Raw genomic sequence first — 24,588 nt, 5'->3', positions numbered from 1 at the left:
GGAGGCTCATATGCTGAATACTGATCTGACTGTCAGAGACTGGGGCACGTATGGAGTATACTCTCAGGACTGCCCAACTTTGGTTTGCCCTAATTAACTATATGGAGATTTGTGAGATAATGTATTCTTGCATTTTAATGTATGTCTAGGAGACACAGAGACAGTGAAAGAGAGATGTTGCAGATGAATGTCATAAACCAGCACTCCACAATACATAAAACTGCCACACACACTTCCTTGACACACATAAATAACACTGTCGGCTCACAAGGCTGTCCATGAGAAAGACAGAGAGAGAGAGAGGTGCGTGATACAGTATCTAACCTCAGTAGAGGTCTGCATATACAAATAGCCTGCATATTCATTGGCAAACAGAGAAACTGAAGCTCACAGGGTGGAGAAAAATAAATCAATTAACAGGCGGCCACCTGCTCTTTCTTTGTTATTCTACTAGATTATATCTCCACACTGCATCCCTAAACACACACCTTTTTTTTTGTTTTTTTCAGTCATTAGGAGGAAGTTAAATTGTTTTACATTAATTCCTTGGAGACTTAACCTTACATTGGCCATAATCACTACCAGCCCTATTTATAACCTTAACCTAAGTATTTGTAACAGTGTGATGTGAACATAGCTCATGCTATGTAAGTTGAGACAATGGTACTCAGGTGTCATTCAGGTCAGTGCCCAACATAAGCTCATCATAACCATTCCAGGCAGAGGAATATTTCAACTTTGTGCCTCTGTAGATAACGGGAGACGTAGCAGCTGTATGATAAGACAGTGCTGCTCACCCTGCCAAGGCCATGGAGGAAGTAAACACATAACACATTTTGTCTGTGCTGAGATATTTGGGCACCTGCAATATATTTGTTTACCTTAAAGGTTCAGCTAAACTTAACGCCTCCAGCATGAGAATAAATACACCTTCAGTAAGACAGGAATTTCAAGTTGGGATGGCACAACACCGTACTGTGTAATCCTAAATTCTCCTCAATTAAGTGCTCATTAAATGCTCCTGTGTAATTCATCAAAGTCTCCCGAACACTTTTCACATATGTGAAATGTATTGTGCTGCAATATCTGTGTACGCACACGCACACAAACATCAGATCACACTAAAATGAGAAAACCAAAGTCTTTATTATAATCAACATGCAGAACACAGAAAAAAAACAGTTTTCAGCTCACAGATGAGTGTCTACCACACACGCTTGGCTATCCACCCAAAACTCTTTACAATGTAAGAAGGTTATTATTAAGAAATTATTACAATTATTCAGTTGTTTATTTCCATTTAGCAAAATCTCAAACACATCTGTAGAAAAGAACCCAAAACACCCAAGGCAACCCTGAATGTCACTCAAATGACAGAGATACTTTATTTCATAACTAGCAAGCTGGTACTGGAGATTGGATATTAGCAGGAGCTGAATTATTCATGCATTTATGCAGTACACTAACAGCGACACTACAATTCCCATAAATAACATTTGCAATGCTAATTCTAAGCATTTCTGGCTATGCAATTACATATTTTGGAGTTTCTACCCACAGATATTTTAGTTCATGTACTTGCTAGTTATCTAAATAAGGTAGGAGTGTCATTTCTTTGGGTGGGCTATGGTCTGAGTCTGCAAGCTGGTTCAGAAGACTGCTCCTGTTTCTATAAACATCTTTTAGATATACAGTAGATAGTAATAAATTTCCAAGGTGATGCCATTGTGGCCAAACATGCAAAAGTCACCAATGGAGTAGTTCAAATTGTTTCACCAGAACAAGCTAATTTTCTGAGCTAGACTACTGTATATAGTATGTAATATGGTTATGCGTACACATTTGTTTGTGTATGTATGTGTGCTTGTGCTTTAACATACAGTACATACATGTATGATATATATGTGCGTATGTATTTGTGTGTATGTTTGCATGTAGTCCACTGTCAGGGGCTGAAGGTTCTTGTGGACTCATAGTCCGACATACACTTGGGTTTGATGCCTTTAGCGTTGTAGTAATCCACCACCTGGTTAGGGACTTCTGCCAAAACACTCTTAGCCAGCGCGGCTGGGGAGGCCTGGAAACACGGAGACAGACGGAGAGGGAGAGGAAGCGAGAGAGCGGGAGAGAGCGGGAGAGAGAGAGAGAGAGAGAGAGAGAGAGAGAGAGAGAGAGAGAGAGGTTACAAATGCACACACATCACCAGCCATGCACAATTAGGACTAGGATGCAAACATTTACTGTTGGACTGATGCTGTCAAGGTCTGGACTAGTGAGACCGATGTAATCAGACAAGCTAATTTGTCCTCTAGTGCCATAGCTTGGTTGATATACAGTATATGTGCTTAACAAAATGGCACAGGAGAAAAACACATCAGATCCTGCCTTTTCATAGAAAACAATGCATTAAAGCACACTCTTTACACTAAGCAAAAGAAAATGATCATGTATATTAAAACTGGGTGCAGATTATGCCGCATGAGTTAATAATGGAATTTAGCAGTTGTGTTTGTTCCTATTTTGCTATTATAAAAAAATGCAATTCCTTGACTTAAGGGTAAAAAACCCCCAATCAAAATAATTAAGGAAAGGTATATTTTCATAGAAGAAACTACTGAAACCTCCACACTGAATTACAAAAACACTGACATCATTAATTGGAGCTATTCGTAGCCAGGATGCATGTTGTAAAATAGTTTAGTATTTTAGTAGTTTATAATTAGATCATTCTAGCCTTCACTAGAATTCACTGCTTTTATTTCATTTTATTTGCGTTGTAATCAGGGTGTGAAAAGAGAGCTTGCTCTCAATGGCCCTCCCTGAATAAATAAAGGTTATAATAATAATAATAGTTAAAGCTAAGTGTTGATATTATTTATTCTATAATATCCTCCAAATTTAGGGTTATGGAGGGTGTTTGGTGGGTGGTTCATTCATTCAGCCTCTTTTTTCTTATGCAACAGTTGTATGTCTATATTTGTTTCTGTATTTATTGTTTATTTTATATTAATATTTAATATGTTTGTTTGTTTGTTTGTTTATGTATGCACCATTCACCAAGGAAAATTCCACACAAGTGTAACTTATTGTGGCAATAAACCCTTTTCTGATTTTATTTTATTTATTTGAAATTTATTGTTAGGAGGATAACCCCTTGAGATGAAGCATCTCGTTTTTGAGTGGGTCCTTGAGACATAAGACAAAGACAATATAGCAGATGTATATTCACACTCGCTAAAGCTCTCCCTCATCTCGCCTCGCCCACCCCACCTGCTCCACCGACTCCTTATTGTAAACAAATGTATGTATAAAACATATTGCAGTATTAAGAGGCATGACAACATTTAGCCCATATACACATATGTATATACATACATATATATAAATATACATACATAATATACATACGCACACCTACACCCATACTCACATGTATACACATAAATAAAAGGAAAGGACAAAGAGTATCCAGAATATTTGGGTAAATAAAACAAAAGTCCAGTCACACACGAGGAAAACATTTACAGCAACAGTTTGCATGCAAGTAAGTAAAGAGCGATGTTTTGAAGGAGTGCAAAGGAGTGACAGATCTTAGAGATCCAGGCAGGCTATTCCTGTCTGAAGGGGCTTTACATATAAAGGTACGTCTACCACTCTCTTTGTAGATGTTTGGCACAGTGAAGAAGGGATATTCAGTGTGTCTCAATCTATAGCTGGGTCTATATGGAATTTTCTGATTCTGTTCAACATTGGGGCATTTTTTTCTGTGCTTCTATGTGTCTGTATATGACTATTTTTCTGTTAGCTTTTTTGTTATACATATGCAATGCACAAAAAGAAATCCATTATGTCAAGAATGCATTGTTATCAAGTTCAAAACAAGGCAGAGTTCTGTTGGTTCATAAAAAGTTAAATGTTATTTTCCACCAAGGGACTTGTGGAGTAATACATGGAAAACTATTACTTTTAAATGTACAGTAAAAGTATCAAATATTCAACCCCAAAACACTAAAAACTATACTTACATTCAGTACTGAAAAAAGAAGGAAAATATTCCCATGTGTACATAAACACACACATAACTACAATCAGGCCAGCCATTCGTCTGCATGAACACACATGCTCCCATGCCGCACACACTTCCGAATCCTCAAAGTCAGAGTCTGTCGTACTCCATCTCACATAATTCCCCGAGACAATGCACCATCAAAGAGCACCCACCCCAACCTCTTCCTCTCATTTCCACCCTCTCTCCCACTTTCTCCCCCCTGCTCCTATCTACCTGTTATCCCCCACTCTGCCTGTCTCACAGCGCCTCTGTCCTACTAATCCTTTCTGAAAAGAAACGACAGAGCAGAAAATCACCTCTCCACCTCTGTCATACACTCCCTTGCTCCCTTTTGTCTTTAGCTCCGGTCTCCCGTTGCCCCCCCTCCTGCACCACCATCAGGCGCTGTCTCTCTCCCTCCACCTTCCTTTTCTGTTCCTCCAGATTTATTCTTCACCTCTCCTGCCTGACTGTCTCTCTATGTCCTTTAGGTACACTATATGTTTCTTCTCCTTCCTACATTCTTCCCCCTCTCTTTCCATTTAGCTGGGATGTAATTTGTTGATTTGTCAACCTGTCAAAGACCAAACTCACCATAACAAACCCGGCCAAACACCCTGTCAAAGTCACGCAAAATGAATGGCACTAGAGAGAGAGAGAGACACACACACACACACACACACACACACACACACACACACACACACACACACACACACACACACACACACACACGCACACACACACACAGAGATAAAGCCACTGCTGAAGTACACTATTTCCACAGGGGCTCAAGATCTAGTGCACAGAAAGTAGTGTGGTATTATTCTGTCTTTGGAGACTACACAGAAAGCTACTTTGTACAGTGTGTGTGTGTGTGTGTGTGTGTTTGTGTGTGTGTGTGTGTGTGTGTGTGTGTGTGTGTGTGAATGCAGCCTTACACTTAAGACAAGAAAAAGAAAGTTAAACTGAAAAGTGGATGAAAAAAATAGCATTTTTTTAAATATCAAGACAGAACCTCAGGTGTTGTTCTAGCAACAGTATTGAAACATTTGAGTCTTTTTAAAGTCTGTAGCCTTGATGTAAAATTATTTAACGCTGACTAGATACTCTGTTATGACCTCACATTTCTTATGCCCTTTAATGTTGTAATTCAGCTTGAGAAAGCTCTAACCTTTTAAAGTAAGCAGCTCTGAATCTAGTGCAAAAATCATATTACAAAACCCATTCTGCTGCATTCTTAAATATAGTGCCCCATTTATGTCTTGATATTGCCTGACCTCCCCAGAGAAATAGTCACATTTTCTGCCTGGAATGCATTTATCATTGCTCTATGATTTTTCCAGAAATTCAAGACTTCTAAACCGTGACTTCGATACTGGTTCCTGAACGATACTTTTTTCGATACCAATTTTATAAAATTAATTTTAACAAAAACAAATTACAACATTACGGCACAAATCTTTTTATTTATTTTTCAGCTCCTTCTATGTGTGCGTAATTTACAGTTTTCCTACCTGCCTCTACGACGTGTAACATTAGACAGCCAATCAGCAGCATTATTAGATCTTGGTAGAAGCATGCTGCATGCTTATTGGCTCACTGACGATGAGATTTACTCCTTAGGTATTGAAATTTGGTATTGAATGACGAGGCATTTTTCGATACTCGATACTAAGGGGGCAATTTGGTTGGTGCCTAAAAAATATTGAATTCGGTACCCAGCCCTACTCCCAGCTGCCACTCACGTGCTTGAAGTCCTTAAAGGGGACGAACTGGACGATGTCGCGGAGGACAGGCTCGCCCTTTGGTGAACGCAGGATCCCATCATCCCCGTCCAATATCTGCATGTCTGTGAAGTCTGCGTTGCCCACGCCGACGATGATGACTGACATGGGCAGGTGGGAGGCGTGCACGATGGCCTCCCGCGTGTCTGCCATGTCGGTGATGACGCCGTCTGTCAGGATCAGCAGGATGAAGTATTCCTGGTGGGAGGGGAGAAAGTTGTAGGAGGACGGGAGGATGATGTGCGGAGGAAGGAATAGATGTTCAATGACTTTTATGTTTTAAAAGTGGCTTCTTGTCAGGGGCTAATTTAAATAAAACCCATTCTAATCCATTAGAGAGCCAGAGAAAAGCAAAGGCATTAAGGCAGAGAGGAATTTGCGCTCTGAAATATATGACTGGAATTAAATTAATATTAATCATTTCTGCCTCTTTTCAATGCATCTCTTTTCTTCTTTGTCCCATCTTTTACACCCTCTGATGTCTCACTTGTTGTCTTTTCATCGCCAGTTGTCTTTCCCTTGTTGTCCCCCATGTGTGCCAGTGCAAAGACCAATAGTCACAACAACAGGACCAAAATGGCCCACACTTTCTTTATTTATCTTTATTATTTTCTCTCTCACCATGGCCTCTTTGGTGTGCATCTCCTCCGAGGCAGACAAGGCCACTTTCTGGATGATTGGGGCAATGTTCGTGGGCCCATAGAGCTGGATCTTAGGGAGACAATTCTGGTAGGCCTCCACCACGCCTTGGATCCCTGCAAAACACACACACACACACACACACACACACACACACACACACGTTATTTTGCCACTTATTTATTTGTCTTCCTGTCTATCTTTGTGTGTAGTGCACTGCACTGACCTCTACAAGTCAAAGTTCTTGTACTTGCAAAAGTATCTGCTAAAATAAATCAGACTCTGCGCATGTGATTGCACTTCAAGGTGACTGGGCATTTTTCAAAAAGCACTCCTAGACCACGCACACACAAGCTGGCACACACATGACATATTCACGGCAGGAATGCAGCAATGTGGGGAGAAGAGTGCACAAGCCCATTTCACACATACAGATTAGTGTTGTATTTCTCTGTATCTTAGAGCCTGAAATACTTCCTGCAGCATATTGACAAATCTCCCGGCTGCATGTGTGTATTTGTATGTGTGAGGGAACAGAGAGTGGGGACAGATACTGTTTAGAGGGAGAAATATGGGTCTGACAGCGAGGGAGAGATTAGAGACGTGCAGTAGTGAGTGATACTGTGTGTGTGTGTGTGTGTGTGTGTGTGTGTTTGTCTGTGTGTGTGTGTGTGTGTGTGTGTGTGTGTGTGTGTGTGTGTGTGTGTCAGGGCCGGAGTGGGAGGGGGTTGCCTTCTGGGGCTCCATCTTTTCTTAAACCTACATTGTGTAATTTTTTGAGTTGATTCTTAGCAAAAAAACTTTTGTTCTTTCACAAATATGTGCTCATTCATGTGTTATTACTTCCACCAACTAATCAAAGTATTCTTGTAAGCGTAGAATCTGCCATTCAGAATACATTTGAGCGACTCGCTCGAATGACGGCAGCCATGTAGCGCCTCCATCTTTAAAATACATTAGCCAAAGAGGGACATACCGCCGCCTTTCGCCCTCTTACACCTAGTGGCACCGTGACGAATGCAAGGGGGAGATTACTCGCCAGGGAAGCGAAAAAGAGAATTAAAATGACAACGCAACAGGCAAAGCAACAAGACCAAAGTTAATATTGGAGTGGCTAGAACAGCTGCGTGTAAACGATGGAGAGAGCTAATTTTGGGTTTGGCCACTGTAGGAGTTAAAACGCGCTCGGAATGGGAAGGGCTAAAAAGTAATATTCAGTTGGTTGTCATATACAATTTCACCGCTAGATGGGAGAAATTCTTACACAATGTAGCTTTAAAAGCCCTGAATATTTTAGGCCGACTTTACGGTCTTTCAGAGGCTGTAGTGGGTTCCGTTTTAAAGCTAGAGTGAAGCTAGATATTTGTATCATATGAAACTAAATGGGCTATATTTTGTCGAGGAAAAACTGCTATGGTGTGTGTGTGTGTGTGTGTGTGTGTGTGTGTGTGTGTGTGTGTGTGCGCTTGATAGCTCACCAGCACATTCAGGATTGTCCTCATCAAAGTTCACGGCGAAATCGTGTGAAACCTTCATTTGGGGCATAGAACACAGGGCCTTTTACCGCCACGTTAAACAGAACACTCAGCACAACACGTTCAGTCCAATTTACAGGTTGGCAGATGCATTCTCTTTTCATGTTGATCAAAAGGAATCTGTGCCTCCGAAAGAGATCTAAGAGGTCTAAACCTAAAGGAACCAGAACTGCAAATGCACATACACACATCCCAAATGTCGTACCTTGAAGTCAGGTGGTATCAGTGCTCCAAAACCAAACACAGGGAACATTTTATCACTAGAGAAAGAGAAAGGCACATGGTTCACTAAAAATGACAGAGAAAGGTTTAGAGCAGAGGCAAAGACAAATAATAGACAAAAGCCTTCAGAGGCAAAAGCTTGTGTGTGTGTGTGTGTGTGTGTGTGTGTGTGTGTGTGTGTGTGTGTGTGTCTGTGTGTGTGTGTGTGTGTGTCAGCATTAGATAAATGATGATTGATGGAGTGGTTTCTACCTGTCATAGTCTTGGCAGATCTCCCCTACAGCCACCAACGCTTTCAGGTACTCATTGGGCTGGTAGGGGTGGATGTAGTGGAGGGAGCAGCTGTTTCTGGGATCCCCATTGGATGCTGTGAAGTCTATTGCCACCTGAGACAGAAACACACACACACACACACACACACACACACACACACACACACACACACACACACACACACACACACACAGCATGGGTGGGCATGGACAGACAATGACATGCTGCTATAAATAGTGAGGAGTTTTTATCTGACAAAACTTACTGTGAACTGAATTTGACAGCCTCCCATGATGTAATCCAGGAAGGAATACATTTTGATAATCTGTCAGGGGAATGTTGAGATTTATGGATGTCATGGATTCAAGATAGGATATAATAAAAGCTGAATGAGGTGGACGTATTTAATGGGTTATGACGCTCAACATTGGCGCTGAAATAATTGTTTGATTATATAACACAAAATTTTGATAATCGATAAATAGAGTATCATGCAAAAATACCAAACATTTACTGGTTCCAGTTCAAATACGAGCATGTTTTAATTTATTGTGAATTTAATATCTTTGGTTTTAGACTGCAGGTTGGACAAAACAGGCAATTTGAAGACGTAACCTTGGGTTCTGAGAAATGTGAGATTGGCATTTTTCACTGTTATGTGAAATTTAACAGTAACTAATCAGCTAAACAATTAATTGGCAGATTAAAGGCACTCTGTGGAGTTTTATGTCCATTAGTAATGCTATGGAGCAATGATTTTACATGTGGGTCGCGTCTGAGGATGCACATGTATTATTATGTAGAATTTGATAGCGTTACTTTACCTTACAGTGGTTAAGAATGACAACACCAGAGTTTCTGTAATTCTTCTTCTTCATCTGGTATTTAGGGTTGATGCACTCCCATTGAAGCTGAGCAAACACACACAAAGACGCATTTGGATGTACACATTCCGTATATTTGCATACAAATGCACACATGCACATACATACAGACACACACACACACACACACACACACACACACACACACGTGTTATTTGTGGTATAGCTGCTTGTTAACCGTCTACGAATTTGATTTTAGTGTTTGTTAACAGATGCATATGTGTGGACATTGTTCTGGCAAAATATACCTTAATATATCAATCCATAAATATAGCTTTTTGACATGTACAATATTGTATTCTTTCAAATCATATAACCTTTTTTAAAGACATTGATTGATTAAGTTTTAATTGTATATTTGTTAAATGCCTATCAGCTTATTGGTATATATGCAGGTGTTGTAACCATTTTAAACATTTTGAACTATCAAAGATCCAGCTGATATGAAATCGTTGTCCATCTGAATACATTTGTGGTGATCGGTGTGCAATCATTACTCTTGCCATCCCTTTGCATGTACTCACCTGTTTGCCCTCCTGCTCTATTCTCATCTCCTTAAAGGTGGTCTGAAACTCCCCAATAAAGTCATGTTTTCCATTAGAGTCCCAGTCCCAAACTGTGCACTGCAACAGACACAAAGAGACACACACACACACACACACACACACACACACACACACACACGCAAGTGCACACATTCATTCAGTTAGAGCGCAGCTGCAACACTGTCACCTAAACACACACACATGCACTCATGGCATGCAGGGAAATGCCATGCTGAATGATTGATAGGGCGGTGTTGATGGGGGGGCAATGGAGCGGTGAAATATTAATCTGAGGATGCTGAGAGGGACGTGGCTTAAGAGACCGCTTTGTGTGTGTGTGTGTGTGTGTGTGTGTGTGTGCGCGCACGTGCGCGTGTGTGTGTTTAGGCGTAATAGTTTGTTTCTCTCAAAGAAGCTGCCAAGACAAGAAAAATGGCCTCAATCACCAGTGAAATGGTCAGCGGTCCAGGGCACATCATAAACAAGAAACCCTATTATCTGAAAAGGTGACAAAAGGCAGCAATATCTGGACTGTTCTGAAGAGTTTGTACAATCAATGACATTCAATAGAGTTGGTCAATAGAGACACACGTTAACACAGAGAGAGAGAGAGAGAGAGAGAGAGAGAGAGAGAGAGAGAGAGAGAGAGAGAGAGAGAGAGAGAGAGAAAAAAGTGATTCTACATTTCACAAAGGTGTATTGGCTGTGAATGACTCATTTTGCTGTCGAGATTTGTGACCTTCTTGCCTGAGGTCACCCTGACAACGACAACACTTGATTAAAAACAACGACGGCAGTAATACCCTTATTTTCTGTCTCCCACTTAAGCTGACAAGTGCATGCACCTGAAATGTGCGTGCGTGTGTGTGTGTGTGTGTGTGTGTGTGTGTGTGTGTGTGTGATCACTTGTGGGTTGTATGTGTGTTTGTGTTTTTGACAGTCAGTTTTGTGTGTGAGGGAGAGAGCACTTCCACTTCAGGTTGCTGAGAGCTGTGCGAGAGAGTAATGAAAGAATGAAGAATCTCCGTTCCATTCAGTGAATACTAACTGTTGAACAGAGGGAGAGAGAGACCAAAAGAGGGACGGACGGAAAAGTAAAGAGGTGGAGGAAATGGATAAGAAGCAATACAAAGCGGGAGACGGACAGACACTGTAGAGGAGGGTTATGCATTTATGCATTGGTCAGTTAAGAGCCCTGTGAAAAGGAAGCACTGGTCTGAATAGAAATCTCTGCCCTGCCATTTCTCACTATAGCTCTGATGCTTCAAACAGGTAGCCCTAGAAACCATAGCCGATGGCCTGCATGTGTGTGATTGTGTGTGAGCCCTTTCTCCTGCTGTCAGGAGCCATGCAGAGTTAAGACGCCTCTGAATATTTAATGAACAACCTCATGTTTATTCATGAAAAGAAAAACTGTTTGGAGCTGATGTGCAACCACTACTTTCACACACAAATGTGCGCACAGATCTATTATGGCAAGTAAAGGTGAGAGTTTAGGACGACCACAGAGCTCTTTTGCACCCGTCCGGCTCTTTAAATAACACATCAGGCATCAGGATGACAGGAAAGGCAGCACATGACTTGAACTTAACTCATGACTCGGAGAAGAAAATGAAAGGAGATGATTGAGGCTGCTTTGTGACTTGCTCACATGGTTTGATTCAGTTATATAGGCTACTTGTGAATATGTGGTACTTTGCTTATATTTTACAAATCTCAACATTTGTATGCTGCACAAAAAAAAACACCTTGCAAAAAAACACCTGCAGGCCTTCAGGTGCTGTTCGGCCTCTCCCTCTAAAGCCCCTTTTACACATGCACTGCAACCCTGAACTTATCTAGACATACTGTATCCCAGAGGAGCTGTATGAACGCAAACGTCCAAATCAATTGGGCCGGACATTAAACAGACTTTACACTCGTGAGCTGGCAGGCAGGGCTTATTTTGAGCCGGAATACGCTGGAACATGTTCCGGCACCTCCGACGTTGGATCCGGAACCTTTTTTATTGGATCCGGCAGCTCCTGTGTCACTATGAAAAATGAATCGCCTAAATGAAGAAAAAACAAATTACTGTTTGCGTAGTGTTCAATGTTGTTATCTGTCTTGTTAGTCTTTATTCCCCATTGAAGTTCCACAAAAATCTTGTCTTTGCATTTTCGATGCGTTTTGAGGTGAATTTTCAGGGTAAGACAGAGAGGGGAGAGGGACGGAGGGAGGGGAGGCACTTCAACAGCGCGGCGCTGCACTTCAAGTGACACAAGCGCTTGTGCTGGTTCAGATTGCTGTTATAGCCTCATTTCACTCAGGGGAAAAATGTCAAAAAGACAACAAAGTTTGCTTAACTTTTTCAAATACGCTGGACAGTCGGATCCCAAACGAGCAAAAAAAGTTTCTGCCGATCAAGAATGTGGAGACCAGGGTGGTTTTTTTTGGTTAATTTAATATGGATAATTTTTTTTTTTTTACATTTCGCACCGATGCAGTGCATGTTCTGAAATACAAATAAACATTGCCCTGATGTACACACAGCGTTGTTTAGGTTTTTTAGTCAGAGAAGCTATGTAGGCAGTGTAATTTTTTTTTTGTTCCGTTAGTTACCTCCAACCCCCGTTTTGAGTCGCCGGATCCACCCCCCCTCCGCTCCGGGACCTCCCACTTTACAAAATAAGCACTGCTGGCAGGGTAGCATCTGTTTAATGTCCGATTGGGCCCCGAGTTTGGATAGAGCAGGTAATTTTGGTAAGAATTCACTGCAAGAGTGTTCGCGTGTTGATGACGTTTCTATCATGCGGCTGGAGCGAAACCGGAAAAATACAAACATCCGAGGGTGAAGAAGCAAGAAGAAGTGTGAGTTACACGGATCTGTAGAGATGAAAAGATTCTGGAACTTCTGTCGGTAAGGGCTGATGCTGAAATTGTCAGAGAAATATAAGGACCGGCGTTTTTTAATGACCAAATTATGAACCGGCTACGTGACCGGCTCTGTGTCTGCGGTGTGTACCCCTTGCTCACACCAAAACGAGTATTTCTGGTAGGTGAGAATGTGTCTGACACGTACAATCTCCTGTTGTGTGCTACATGTGTGAAAAAGCAACTCCGGACATTCAGAGTTCATATGAGAAAACGGCTTTAATGTGCATTGTGTCTCCCTGGGGGAAATAAAGGGAGCTGTAGCCAAGGTTTTGCACACTCAAATTGTTGCATATTATAATTGAGGTTAAATAAAATGATGTTGCCATTATAATGACCTGCAAAAAATAGTTGCAGACTCACCTTTAGCTCCCTATCATGGTCACCACTGCAGAGTGTGTTCAAGGAAACTTTGAAGGATTTCCAAACTGGGCTCAGGTTGTTCATGATCGTCTGCAGTGCACAAAACATGCAGTTTTTGTTAATCACAGGCCTGAAGTGGGAAATAATATATCTATATGTGTTTGTGTGTGCATTTAATTACCTCAGTTCTGTGTACAAGTGACTCAGTCCCGTCATCATTTAATCTAAAAATCTCCAGGAAAGGGTCTGACTTGCTGAAGAAATCCTTTAGAGGGAAAACGCGCACGTAAGGCCACAGAACTGCCTTTGATCACCATTAATCATTCATATACTAACAGAATCATTATTTTGCTTCTTTTTTCTCCCTTTCTACCACCCATCCCTTTCCCTTCCTCTCCAATTTATCAGCCCCTCTCCTGCTTTCTTCCATCTTTTCCCTAAGGCACAACTTGTTTGGATTAGTCAGCCGTGGCTGTGCGTGTGTGTGTGAAAATTAATATAGTTATCTGTGGGGTGGCTGAGATAGGAGGGGGTTATTCAGGAGAGGGGGTGGGGGGCCCATCTACTGTATTTCAGCAGGCCTCTTCTAATGCCAGATTGTACTTTTGTGTATTGTGTGTGAGTTGCTTTATCGCCATTCTCACAACCCTCCACCCACATACTTTATCACGCATGCACACACACACACACACACACACACACACACACACACACACACACAAACCTGCCTGCTGCACACAAACCCATATATCTGAATATTAATTCCTCTCATATCTAAAGGAAAACCACTGATTTTTTATCTTTGCACAAACCTTGTCGTCTAGCTTTCGAGCGCTGAAGGAGAGTTCAACGTAATCGTCATTACCAGACAACTCCTCTGCTGTCACCTTTACAAGTGGGAGGCGGGGGTGGAGAGGGAAAAAAGGAAGCGGAGGAGGGGGAGGCAGAGAGAGGTAAAGGAAGGAGGTGAAAGAAAATGAGATGGAAATGAGGAAGAGAACTGATTGAACAGGCAACATCATCAAATTAATTATCTTCCTAGTGTTTTGAGTGCAAGGGGTGGTGCGTGTGTGATTTGTGCGTGCGTGTGTAACTTTGGCAGGCTGACTCGGAAAACAGTGTCATACCGTTATGGAGGACTTTCCAGAAGTATTTCCCTGTTTGAGTAGAGCTTTGGTCAGTTTCCTCTGAGAGACAATCTGAAACAAACAGACTCCACAAAATCAGCTCACATCCTCCACTTTTTCTCCTCAGAGGGACAAGCTTGCCCTGTTGGTGTCACCCTGGTGTTACCTAGCACTTCTCCGTTCTCCTTAATGCTAGCATACAGTACAACTGCCTACTTTACACATCCAATGGACAGAAAGCAGCATGGTGGCGTCACCTTTCTCACCACCTGTCAAATGTAATTTTCTTAGGTGTTGTATCCCTGTTTTGATCTGCCAGCTCCTATTTTGGGCTGTCCAGGTGTGACACAAGCTATAAGTGAGTGCCCAAGTTTACATGGGGAGGTCAGTGAGATCCATTGAGTGTCAACCACACATACAGACAACCCAAAACAATGAGCTAAAAGCACCTGGAAGCCACAAAGGGCTTCAGAGTGAGGTGTTGTTTCTTAAGTGTGATTTATGGTTCTGCGGAGGCTCCACGCAGAGCTTTCGCCGTAGCCTACGTAAGTGGCCTGATGTTTATACTTGTGCGTTGGTGTGTGCGTCGAGCCGGCGTGTGTGTGTGGGGAGTGGTTGATAGAGCGAAGGAGAAAGTGAGAGAGCGACGGCGATTAGCATCAGAGCGAGTAGTGACTCTAGAGTCATAGTGAGAGAAACAAAGTGTCTCCCCTGTGCTTTCTGACCAAGGTGGTAAATCTGTAGCAGGAAAAGTTAACCCTCTCCCTGATTTCATGTTGTTTATGGAGAAGGAGAACCAGGAAATGAGTAGGGGGAAATGCAACGCTACCAAGCCACGGCCGAGCTACAGCGTAGGGTCCTTATATACTGTCTATGGTAGGGTCCAGCGTAAGTTTGTGCCTCCACGTACCTACGTACGTAGCAACGGCGTAGATTTTACGCAGAAGTAGCCTATAAATCACATTTTAGTGGGATCGGCAGCACTATCAATACCTTCAAATTACAGGGAGTCATTTGATTCAGTTGTAATCCAAAGAGCAAAAGTGATACACAGGGGTTTTATATTGAAGGCTCATTACTGGGATGTCTACATATACTGTACACGTGTGTTCTTTTGTTTTAACTTAAAGCTTGTTTGTAATTATATATTGTGCACAAATCTGTGTTTTATGGTGTTCCATTTTGATATAGAAATCAGGTTTGAAAGCTTTAAAAATGTTTCATTTTGAAATTAAATATAATTACAAGGAAAACACAGGATGTTTCTAGCCTCCAAATGTATTATTTATTAAACATGCAATAATTTATTTTTGGCCACTTGGGTGTAGCAGAAGCAATCTTGTAAACACAACACTGACATATTACTTTTATGTTGATATGGCTGACAGTTGCCGGTTTACGCATTGAGCAGATTCGCAGCAACATTGCCATTCATTTGGAGTTGCGTTTCTGGCAAACTAACAAATGTAAGTCCAATATTCACTCTCCTTTTGACTCTGTTTTTGGTCTCCACCAACTCCCAAGAAAACTATCTGGCTCTTAAGCGTTTTACTAATACTGTACTTTTTAAAAGTTACTCCTGCCCTTTCTGCTTTCTCTCTTGTTCCTGCTTTTCGGCCTGACTTAGCTGGTGATTTCCTGAAAAACCTGTTAATTAGTACTACTGCAATTACAATTTTCTTTTCAAATACACTTTGATATTAAGTAAAGCACGTAAATAAGGAAAATCTTTAAATATTGATTACAACTACATTAAGAGGGCCAACAACACCATTAGGTGAGAAAAAAGGCCATACGTATTAGGATATGCACATATTAATGATTTGAAAACATACTTTAAAGCACCGCCAGGGCTTTACATAACTAAGGACTCAAGGACAACTATAGCTCAGTGTAAAAGCAGATAGCGACAGTAGCCGACCTCAATTGAAACGATAGCATTAGGATTCCATCCACGGCTAAGGTTGGTCTCTCTAATCTTAAATTGCTTTTTCACCCTAATTAAAGTAGTACACAATACCCGATTCAGACGTTTCAAATCCCAACAATCTCAGTTTACTTTACAAAGGATTATATACTTGAGTCTGTAATTCTTACACTCAAAGCATGCAAGCTGTATTCATGCATGCATATGTCTCACACAGACTTCCATGCTCTACACTGGTAAGCATAACACCTACTGTAAGTGATATACTGGGTAAATGCAATGTGCTGGATGTGAGTGCACTCACTGATGCACATGAATGCACTCCTTTTGTGCGTTGGAGAAGCACGCACTCATCATACGCACTTCTGGTTCTTATGGTGAACTCACTCTTATACGTGTTCAGATGTGAACTCAAAACTTCACTCACACGCACCACTTAGCTTGTGCAGCGACCTACCTGAAATGCTGTTTCATATTCATTCATATAAGCTTAGGCTTCTAGTAGATGTCTGTTTTAATGAATAGTGTACAGTGGAAGATGACAGTAATAGCAAGGAGTGTAACATGGAGTGATTACAGTAAGTGTCCAGAAGACAACTAAAACTTAACTTACTCACCTTTGTGTGTACTCATCTGTCACATCATCCATTCTTAACTGCATGTTTCACATACGCTCCCCATTTGGTCAAGCACTGACCCGTCAAAAGACACACTGACCTGTCCTAAGGTGCACTCCAAGGCTCCCAGGAAGTCAGCGTCACGGAGGCCATTGTTGCCAGAGCTGATGTCATGAAGTTCAAAGCGGAGTCTCTGGACCTCCTCAAAGTAGTAATCCACCAGGAGGATCTTGGAGAAGACTGGGCTGCTACTGCTGCGAATCACCTCTGTACGGTCCACCTGCAAACACACGAGTATTTAGGGTTGATGTACTCCCATTGAAGCTGGGCAAACACACACACACACACACACACGCACGCACGCACACACACACACACACACACACACACACACACACACACACACACACACACACACACACACACACACACACACACACACACACACACACACAAACTCAAGGTTAACCCTGGTACCTCCAATGATCATGATAGCAGAGTTGGTAAATGGAAAATCACCTGGGAAGTGGAAATGCTACATCAAATGATACCATAATAAAACTAGAGGGTCAAATTGATTTCCATTATTAATTCATTTTGAATCAATCTGTTTCATTGATTTATTACATTTTTATGTCCAATTAAATATAATGAATAGTTTTATAATGACATTTATTTAATTATTTAACTAACTACTTTGTTACCATTCATACTTATTGGTCAAAACATCTAATGACATACAACTAAATCCTATATTATTATTTTATTACTTTAAAAATCAACCAATGAATCAATCAATCAACCAACCAATCAATCATTTTTTCATAGTTCTGTATATTTTTCATATAGTGAAGGTCTAGCTATGTGAAAGTGGTGTTTCATCAAACTGTGCTATTTTATTGTTGGCAGTTTCACTTTAAAAAATTGTTTTTAATGGTCTTTCCAAAGTGGACTATGAAGTATGAAGATTTCGATGAACACCCAACACAGACATTGTGCATTGATTGTGAACCTCAGCAGACTTTTCAGCACTGCAGCAATTACCACAAATAGCCATTATCAAATTGTTTACACTTATCAACTTAAGGACTGGGAATATAGATTTTTTTATGGTTAAAATCGCACAAGCTGTTTGATGACAGAATCATGGTAACATTGATCTGACATTTTCTTCTCTCGAACTGCCTGACGGAGAAGCCAAACAAAAGGCTCAACGCTGCCAACAAAACATACCCGACACTAGCAGCAACGACTGGGTCCCTTTTATTGTTGATAACCCTTTGGCACACACACACACACACACACACACACACACACACACACACACACACACACACACACACACACACTCAAACGTGAATGGCACACCAGCAGACTCAACAAACACACACACAAACAGATTTGGCCTTTTTCTGACAGTTACCTCAATAGTCTGGCATCTCATCAAAGCAAAAAGAATCATGAACACACACACACACACACACTGTACAAAGTAGCTTTCTGTGGAGTTTCCAAAGACAGAATAATGCCACACTACTTTCTGCACACTAGATCTTGAGAAAGAAAGACACTAAAGGTCCACTCCTGAATTTCCCTGATGTTGTGCCCTTACAAAGTTCAGCTAATACGTGTGCTACTACGCCACCTGTGAGACTTTAGTGGGAATAAGATGTTTCTTAAAGAAGGAAATTCCATCTGAAGTCTCTCAAAGAGGAGAGGAAGTGAAACACCTACTACCAGAAAGCACCATCAGTTCTCCATTTCTTTTCTAATTTCAAGTGCTAAAGAATCTATTCTGCACAGTGTGCCAACACAATGCATGATTCCAGAAAAAAAGTAATTTGTTATTTTCAATATCAAAATGAGTGGGTCAGACAACTTGTTTTGGAGAGCTAAGATGATCAGAGTAACAAAACCAGCACACTTTCAATTTTAAGGTGACAATCTATAAAATATTTACAACAGCAAATACAATCTGTACACCAATCTCCAAAAGATGATTTCAGTTGGCTGCTGTGACAATTAGCATCCATAATTTATTAGAACCAAACATAACCTGCAATTTAGCGGGAGAAGGTTAGCGACACAATCACAGCTCTTTATGACAGCGTAGGTCCTTGATTATACACCATCATTTTGTCAAACAATTCTATGACAAGTGTTGTCTGCAGAGGAATTAATAAGGAACAAAACATGAAGAGCAGATGAAGACACTTAGAGTCTAACGCAAAGATAAATTGTTTATGAAAAGCATCAATAGCAATATAATGTCATGTCACTAAGGAATTGGAAAGCTTTTATTAATGCTAGGCAGTTCTATGGGCTGCTCTATGTGCTCTGTAAAGAAAATAGTTCAAATGGCACCCTTATTCATAAAAGATCAACAATATACAGTATGGGTAGATAGCACATACACAAACCTGCTGCGATTGAGAATTTTGAGAATGTCTTACAATGGGCAGTGAGTGTTACGAGCAAGAACACTTTGACTGATATAACCATTACACTTTCATTTTCTGGCTTTGTCTTTATGAACTGCAGACCCCCCCACCTCTCACTTCAGCCCTTCATCCCACCAAGTTACTGTACCTCAAACCACTGCCCGTGCGACTGCATCTTGAGCACCACGCAGGGGTCAGGTTTGGAGAGAGCGTCGCGGTCCGAGATCCCCCGGCTGGCCACTCTCAGCTCCACTTTAGCTAGGCATGGAGAGCTGATGAAGCCCAGTGTGGCCTCTGCAGACTCATAGATGTTACTCATGCTGAACACACAATAACACACTGCAAGGAGAGGGAGAGAGGATAAAAGACAGGGTTAATTACAAGATAGATAGATAGATAGATAGATACATACATACATACATACATACATACATACAGTACATACTGTACATAAATAGATAAAAAAATCCCATGCACTGCAGTGCATTTGAACTGTTGTTTGCTTTGACATGAGCAGATGCAGAGGTCCTGACTAAGCAGACAGCACTCAAACTGTTCAAGGTCAGGACTCTGAAGCTACTGAATATCAGACAAGGTCCCCAAATAACAAATACACACATACTGTCCAGCATGAACACAAACAAACACAATTAAGCCTTTTCATGTTAATGCAAAGATGCATTTGGATGTACACATTCCGTATACATTTGCATACAAATGCACACATGCACATACATACAGACACACACACACACACACACACGCACACACACACACACACACACACACACACACACACACACACACACACACACACACTTAGCTCTGCTGAGTAACCAGAACAAATCGGCGAGGTTTCTCCTCAGGTTTCATCAGAGTGTATAATGTTCACAATCCCAAAATAGAATACCATCAAGCATCTAATCGCTGCGACATCGACATAGTTTTTCCTCATGTTAATATGAAATGAATTCTTAATCAAGAAATGAGTTTAAATCACATTTTACAGTAAAAGCCGCAAATGAAATGGCTCATCGTCACAATGTCTGCCACTTTTCGTTTGTTCAAAAGCTCTCGTTTTCTACCCAAAATCTAGCTACTTCTTCCAGGTATTCAACTATATAACACATCTCACAGGAGCTTGATGGTCAATTTGACACACGCATGGCAATAATGTTTAATGTGTAACAAGGGATAACTCTTGATTTTAAAGGCGCTGCACATCCATCAACCACCCACACAGGTGTTTTCAATTACTCTGCTTAATTAGACCTGGGTAGGTGGGTGCAGACTCAGCTTGATTGACATCTTCCTCACTCTCCTCTTGTTTTGTTGCACCTGTTCAAGTGTAAAAATCAACACTGTTATAGTTCTTAATGATTCTCTTGTGACTTGACGTAATTTCCAGCATAACTCCACCAACCTCCAACCTGACCAGAGATGTAATTATTAAGAAGTAGTTAAAACACCTGTGTGGGTGTGCAGGACCTTTAAAGGGATAGTTCAACATTTTGGGATATGCGCTTATTCGCTTTCGAAGAGAAGACTGATACCACTCTCATGTCTGTCTGTTAGATACAGTATGACGCATACAGCCAGGAGACACTTAGCTTAGCTTAGCTTAGCATAGCAGAAAGACTGAAAAAAGCTAGCATGGCTCTGTCTAGAGGTTAAAATCTTTGAGTGAGCTTTAGATGGATTTTGTTACCTTTAGACAAAGTCAATCTATCTGTTTCCCTGCTTTTATGCTAAGCTAAGCTAACCATCCCCTGTAGCTTCTTATGTAATGGAAAGATATGACACAGGTATCGACCAGTAAAGTACAGAACAGTACACTTAGTACAGTACAGTAGATTGTACACTTGCACTGTAGCATCATCAATAATACTTAAATGACCTCCCAACATGTGCTACAATTTCTAAAGCAGGATCCAGTTGACACTATACATTTATTACTATTATGGAAACACTGCATTGCATGTATAATAATCTTAAAATGCATGGATCCATTTTCCCAGTAGGCTACATACTGTACATGGAGAACTGGGCTGAAACTATAGCAGTCCAGTTAGTTCCAAACAAGGATAACCGCAGGTCTGATGTGCTACATGGTACAAACTGAATATTAATGCAGCGGTCTAGTAGTGACATCCTTGGGGAGTGAAGCTCTTGGAACTGGGTCTGAATCTGACCTGAATGTCTCTCTCTCTCCCTCTGTCTTCCATAATTCATGTTCCATGTGTGTGTTGGCTGGTGGTGATTATTTTTAGCTAAGCTCACTGAATAGGTTGTATACAGAGAAACAGGCGTAAAACCTGTGTGTAGGTGGCGTGTCGTTAGTTGTGTTTCCGTATGTGCCCCGATGCACGGTGGTGACATGTTTGCGCACGTGTGTATGTGTGTGTGTGTGTGTGTGTGTGTGTGTTTGCGCGAAGCAGCATATGCCTGTCTGTTCCGGTGACAGCAGGTGACACTGGTAAGTGACGGAGGATGTGGAAGATATTTACAGCTACAAGAGCTGTGTGTGGGATCTGCCTTTAGATCAGCTGTCACATACTGTATGTTGCACATTGCCAGAGGTGACAATGAATTTTCATATCACATGTTGTCACAGGCGGAAAACAAAACAAATTGAAAGTACAGCTCCTAATTCTTAAACCCTGCTTGGTATTACAGTATATATCAAGTCTCCCCCCCCAATAAGCTATTGTATGAATTTATAGAATAACAGGGCATGTTTTTAACATTTGACAAGTATATATATATATGACTGCAGAGAAAAGATTTATAGAAGCTACCACCACTGACAAAGATGAACAAATTGTAGCATTATAGCCTGAATGCTTTGTTTTCTGTGCTCTGAAATCTGTGTGTAAATCCAAATACAGTAATACCCAAACAAGAACCAGAATAGTAATGATTGATTGCCGGGCGGTGTAAGATGTCTAAAAATCCTTCCAAGGCTCCTTACTGTCAGCTCTTAATCTCCACACTGTGACAATCAATCAAGGCTCAGAGGTTAATTGCCATGACTCTTGACTCTCTCTGTGTGTGTGTGTGTGTGTGTGTGTGTGTGTGTGTGTGTGTGTGTGTGTGTGTGTGTGTGTGTGTGTGTGTGTGTGTGTGCGTGCCTGCATGCGTGTGTGACCATTCACCTTCACATGTGCACGTGTGTAGAGTGACTGTGGCAGATGTGAAATTAACGATTTAGCCACAGGTCCATAACATTTAAATACTGTAACTGCTCTGTCACATATTGATTATCAGAGGAGTACCATCACCATCCAGACACAGTAGAGTACAGGCAGCAATAGCTAAAGAACGATGCACACCCTATGTGGAACATTAATCATGACAGGTGTCAGATGAAAGAGTGGATACAAGAAAGGCGGCTGGGTGTGAGAAAAGACAGAGGAGAGTATCAGAAGTGAAGCAGTCTAGTGTTGCGAACTCACAGTGTTATTAGAGCTGACAGAGAGAGAAGCAATGAGTGTGAGGAGACAGAGGTTGTGAGAGAGGGGATTAGAGAGATGGAGTGAGAGAAAAAATTGGGGAAAGGCAAGCAAGTCAGAGTGAATGAAGCAGAGGAAAGGAAAAGAGAGACAGAGAATAAAGCAGATTTTTCTTATCTTGTTTTATGACTCCAGCCGAAATAAATTAAAGCAGATGCTTTCTAAGAGCATAGCCTACAAGGTCTCTTCCAGTGTTTTCTCAAAAAAAACAATCTCTCAAATCACTGTAGATTTCTTTAGAATAATATGTTGTTGCCTGATAGTTGCCTGGACCATAAAATTATAGTTTTATGGTCCATTTTATTCTACAGAATAAGTAATAAATCCACAAAGTCTCATACACAATAAACATGATAGGCTACAGATCCGGCTATAAACATCTAATGTCATCCTATGTCTTTCACTTATTGGACAATAAAGATGTCCTGCCAAATGTTTGGAATAGCCTCCACACTCTCATGCAGCGGGGTAAGACATGCACCATCCGGGCTGCTCCTATCTCCTGCAGAGAGAAAACTCACCTCAACGACCTGGAGAAAAGATCCGAGCGGGGCCGAAGAACTTCAACAACGTTTAGCCTGCTTGACAATCACGGATGCCTCACTGCCTCCGGACCCATCTCCCTTTCCTCACTCTTTGTCTATATGTTTTCCTCAGTCCCCCACACTGCAAAGCTCGGCCGGTTTGCCACTGACAGCCAAACAGAATTCCCACAGGGCGAGCACGGCGAGGATGCGCTCCGTGCTACTGGGTTTACTCGGGTTGAAAAATGGGGAGGAGGGGGAGGACGGTGCTTCACTTAACTAGAGTTCGTAATCCGCTGGCTCCATCGGGGGCCGCAGAGAGCGCACCGTACCCTGGGACCAGCGAGCTCCGAGCACAGCGTATCAGCGCCATCTCGTGGTTGTTATAGTGAACTGACACGTATAAAACAGATTTTCCGGTTCTCAGCTTTGATTGGCTGCGATATGCTTCAGCGGTTTTAAAAGTGATGACCTGAGACCACTTGGTTGTTAATTCAAAGTTCACGCTGTGCCCACCAGAGTCATGGTGTAGACGAATTAAAAACGTTTCTCAACACTATATATCACATTTGCATTTTTGTCTATTTAGTTGGTTCAATTATTTCAATTTCTGTGTGGTCTCCAACTATATTAGCTTATCAGCTATATAATTATAAATAAAAGTAACGTGTCACTAACCTTTATGGAAGTTCTTATTCAGATGTTTCTGTGCTGACCGCTCACTGCATGACATTTTAATAGGGCTGCAATTTGGATTGATTCACTTATTTTCCTTGTGTTATCGTTCTATTATGTTGTCTAACCTGTAAAATGATTGGCGCTCGATCTCAACCTCTAATAGTCTAGCTAGTCAATTTGAAGTGCATCCAAATGGTAGGCTATTCCAGCGTTATCTATCCTGTAGGCTTAGGCCCGGTGCCATATTATTCACAAATCAAGGCATTATAAGACAACGACTTTAGGATTTGTGTGGCTTTTTTGAAAGCCCATTTATCCTTACTCTGATAAATCGGCCGGGACACGCAAAGCTACACTAGCAAAATAGCCTTATTCTCGCTGGGCTTTGTACTAATTTGGTTCATTATTTATGTATCAATGTATCATCAAATGTATCACCAATTTACACAAGCCTACATAATATTATGCCCCATTTAGCCTGTATCACATTTGTTTTTTTGATAAGTTAATTATATAATAGTTTGTAGACTCGCAATCTGTACATAACTTGGGG

General features: G+C 41.3%; 1 protein-coding gene across 1 annotated transcript; it reads right to left on the bottom strand.

The window, feature by feature from the left end:
* Positions 1-1,127: 1,127 nt before the first annotated feature.
* cpne4b (copine IVb) lies at positions 1,128-23,713 on the bottom strand. Its single transcript, XM_031323263.2, has 16 exons — positions 23,355-23,713; positions 19,470-19,660; positions 16,981-17,160; positions 14,337-14,408; positions 14,022-14,096; positions 13,391-13,474; positions 13,210-13,299; positions 9,913-10,011; positions 9,329-9,415; positions 8,770-8,829; positions 8,484-8,617; positions 8,215-8,269; positions 7,953-8,004; positions 6,457-6,590; positions 5,797-6,033; positions 1,128-2,077 (listed from the first exon to the last, which is right to left on the bottom strand). The coding sequence occupies exons 2-16, from the start codon at positions 19,638-19,640 to the stop codon at positions 1,946-1,948; spliced, it is 1,662 nt and encodes a 553-aa protein (XP_031179123.1). The 5' UTR covers positions 19,641-19,660; positions 23,355-23,713; the 3' UTR covers positions 1,128-1,945.
* Positions 23,714-24,588: the final 875 nt, after the last annotated feature.

Source organism: Sander lucioperca, chromosome 16 (genome assembly GCF_008315115.2).
Source record: "Sander lucioperca isolate FBNREF2018 chromosome 16, SLUC_FBN_1.2, whole genome shotgun sequence".
Lineage (NCBI taxonomy): Eukaryota > Metazoa > Chordata > Actinopteri > Perciformes > Percidae > Sander > Sander lucioperca.
The sequence above is the reverse complement of the archived record's forward strand: the minus strand, read 5'-3'. Positions and strand labels throughout refer to the sequence as shown.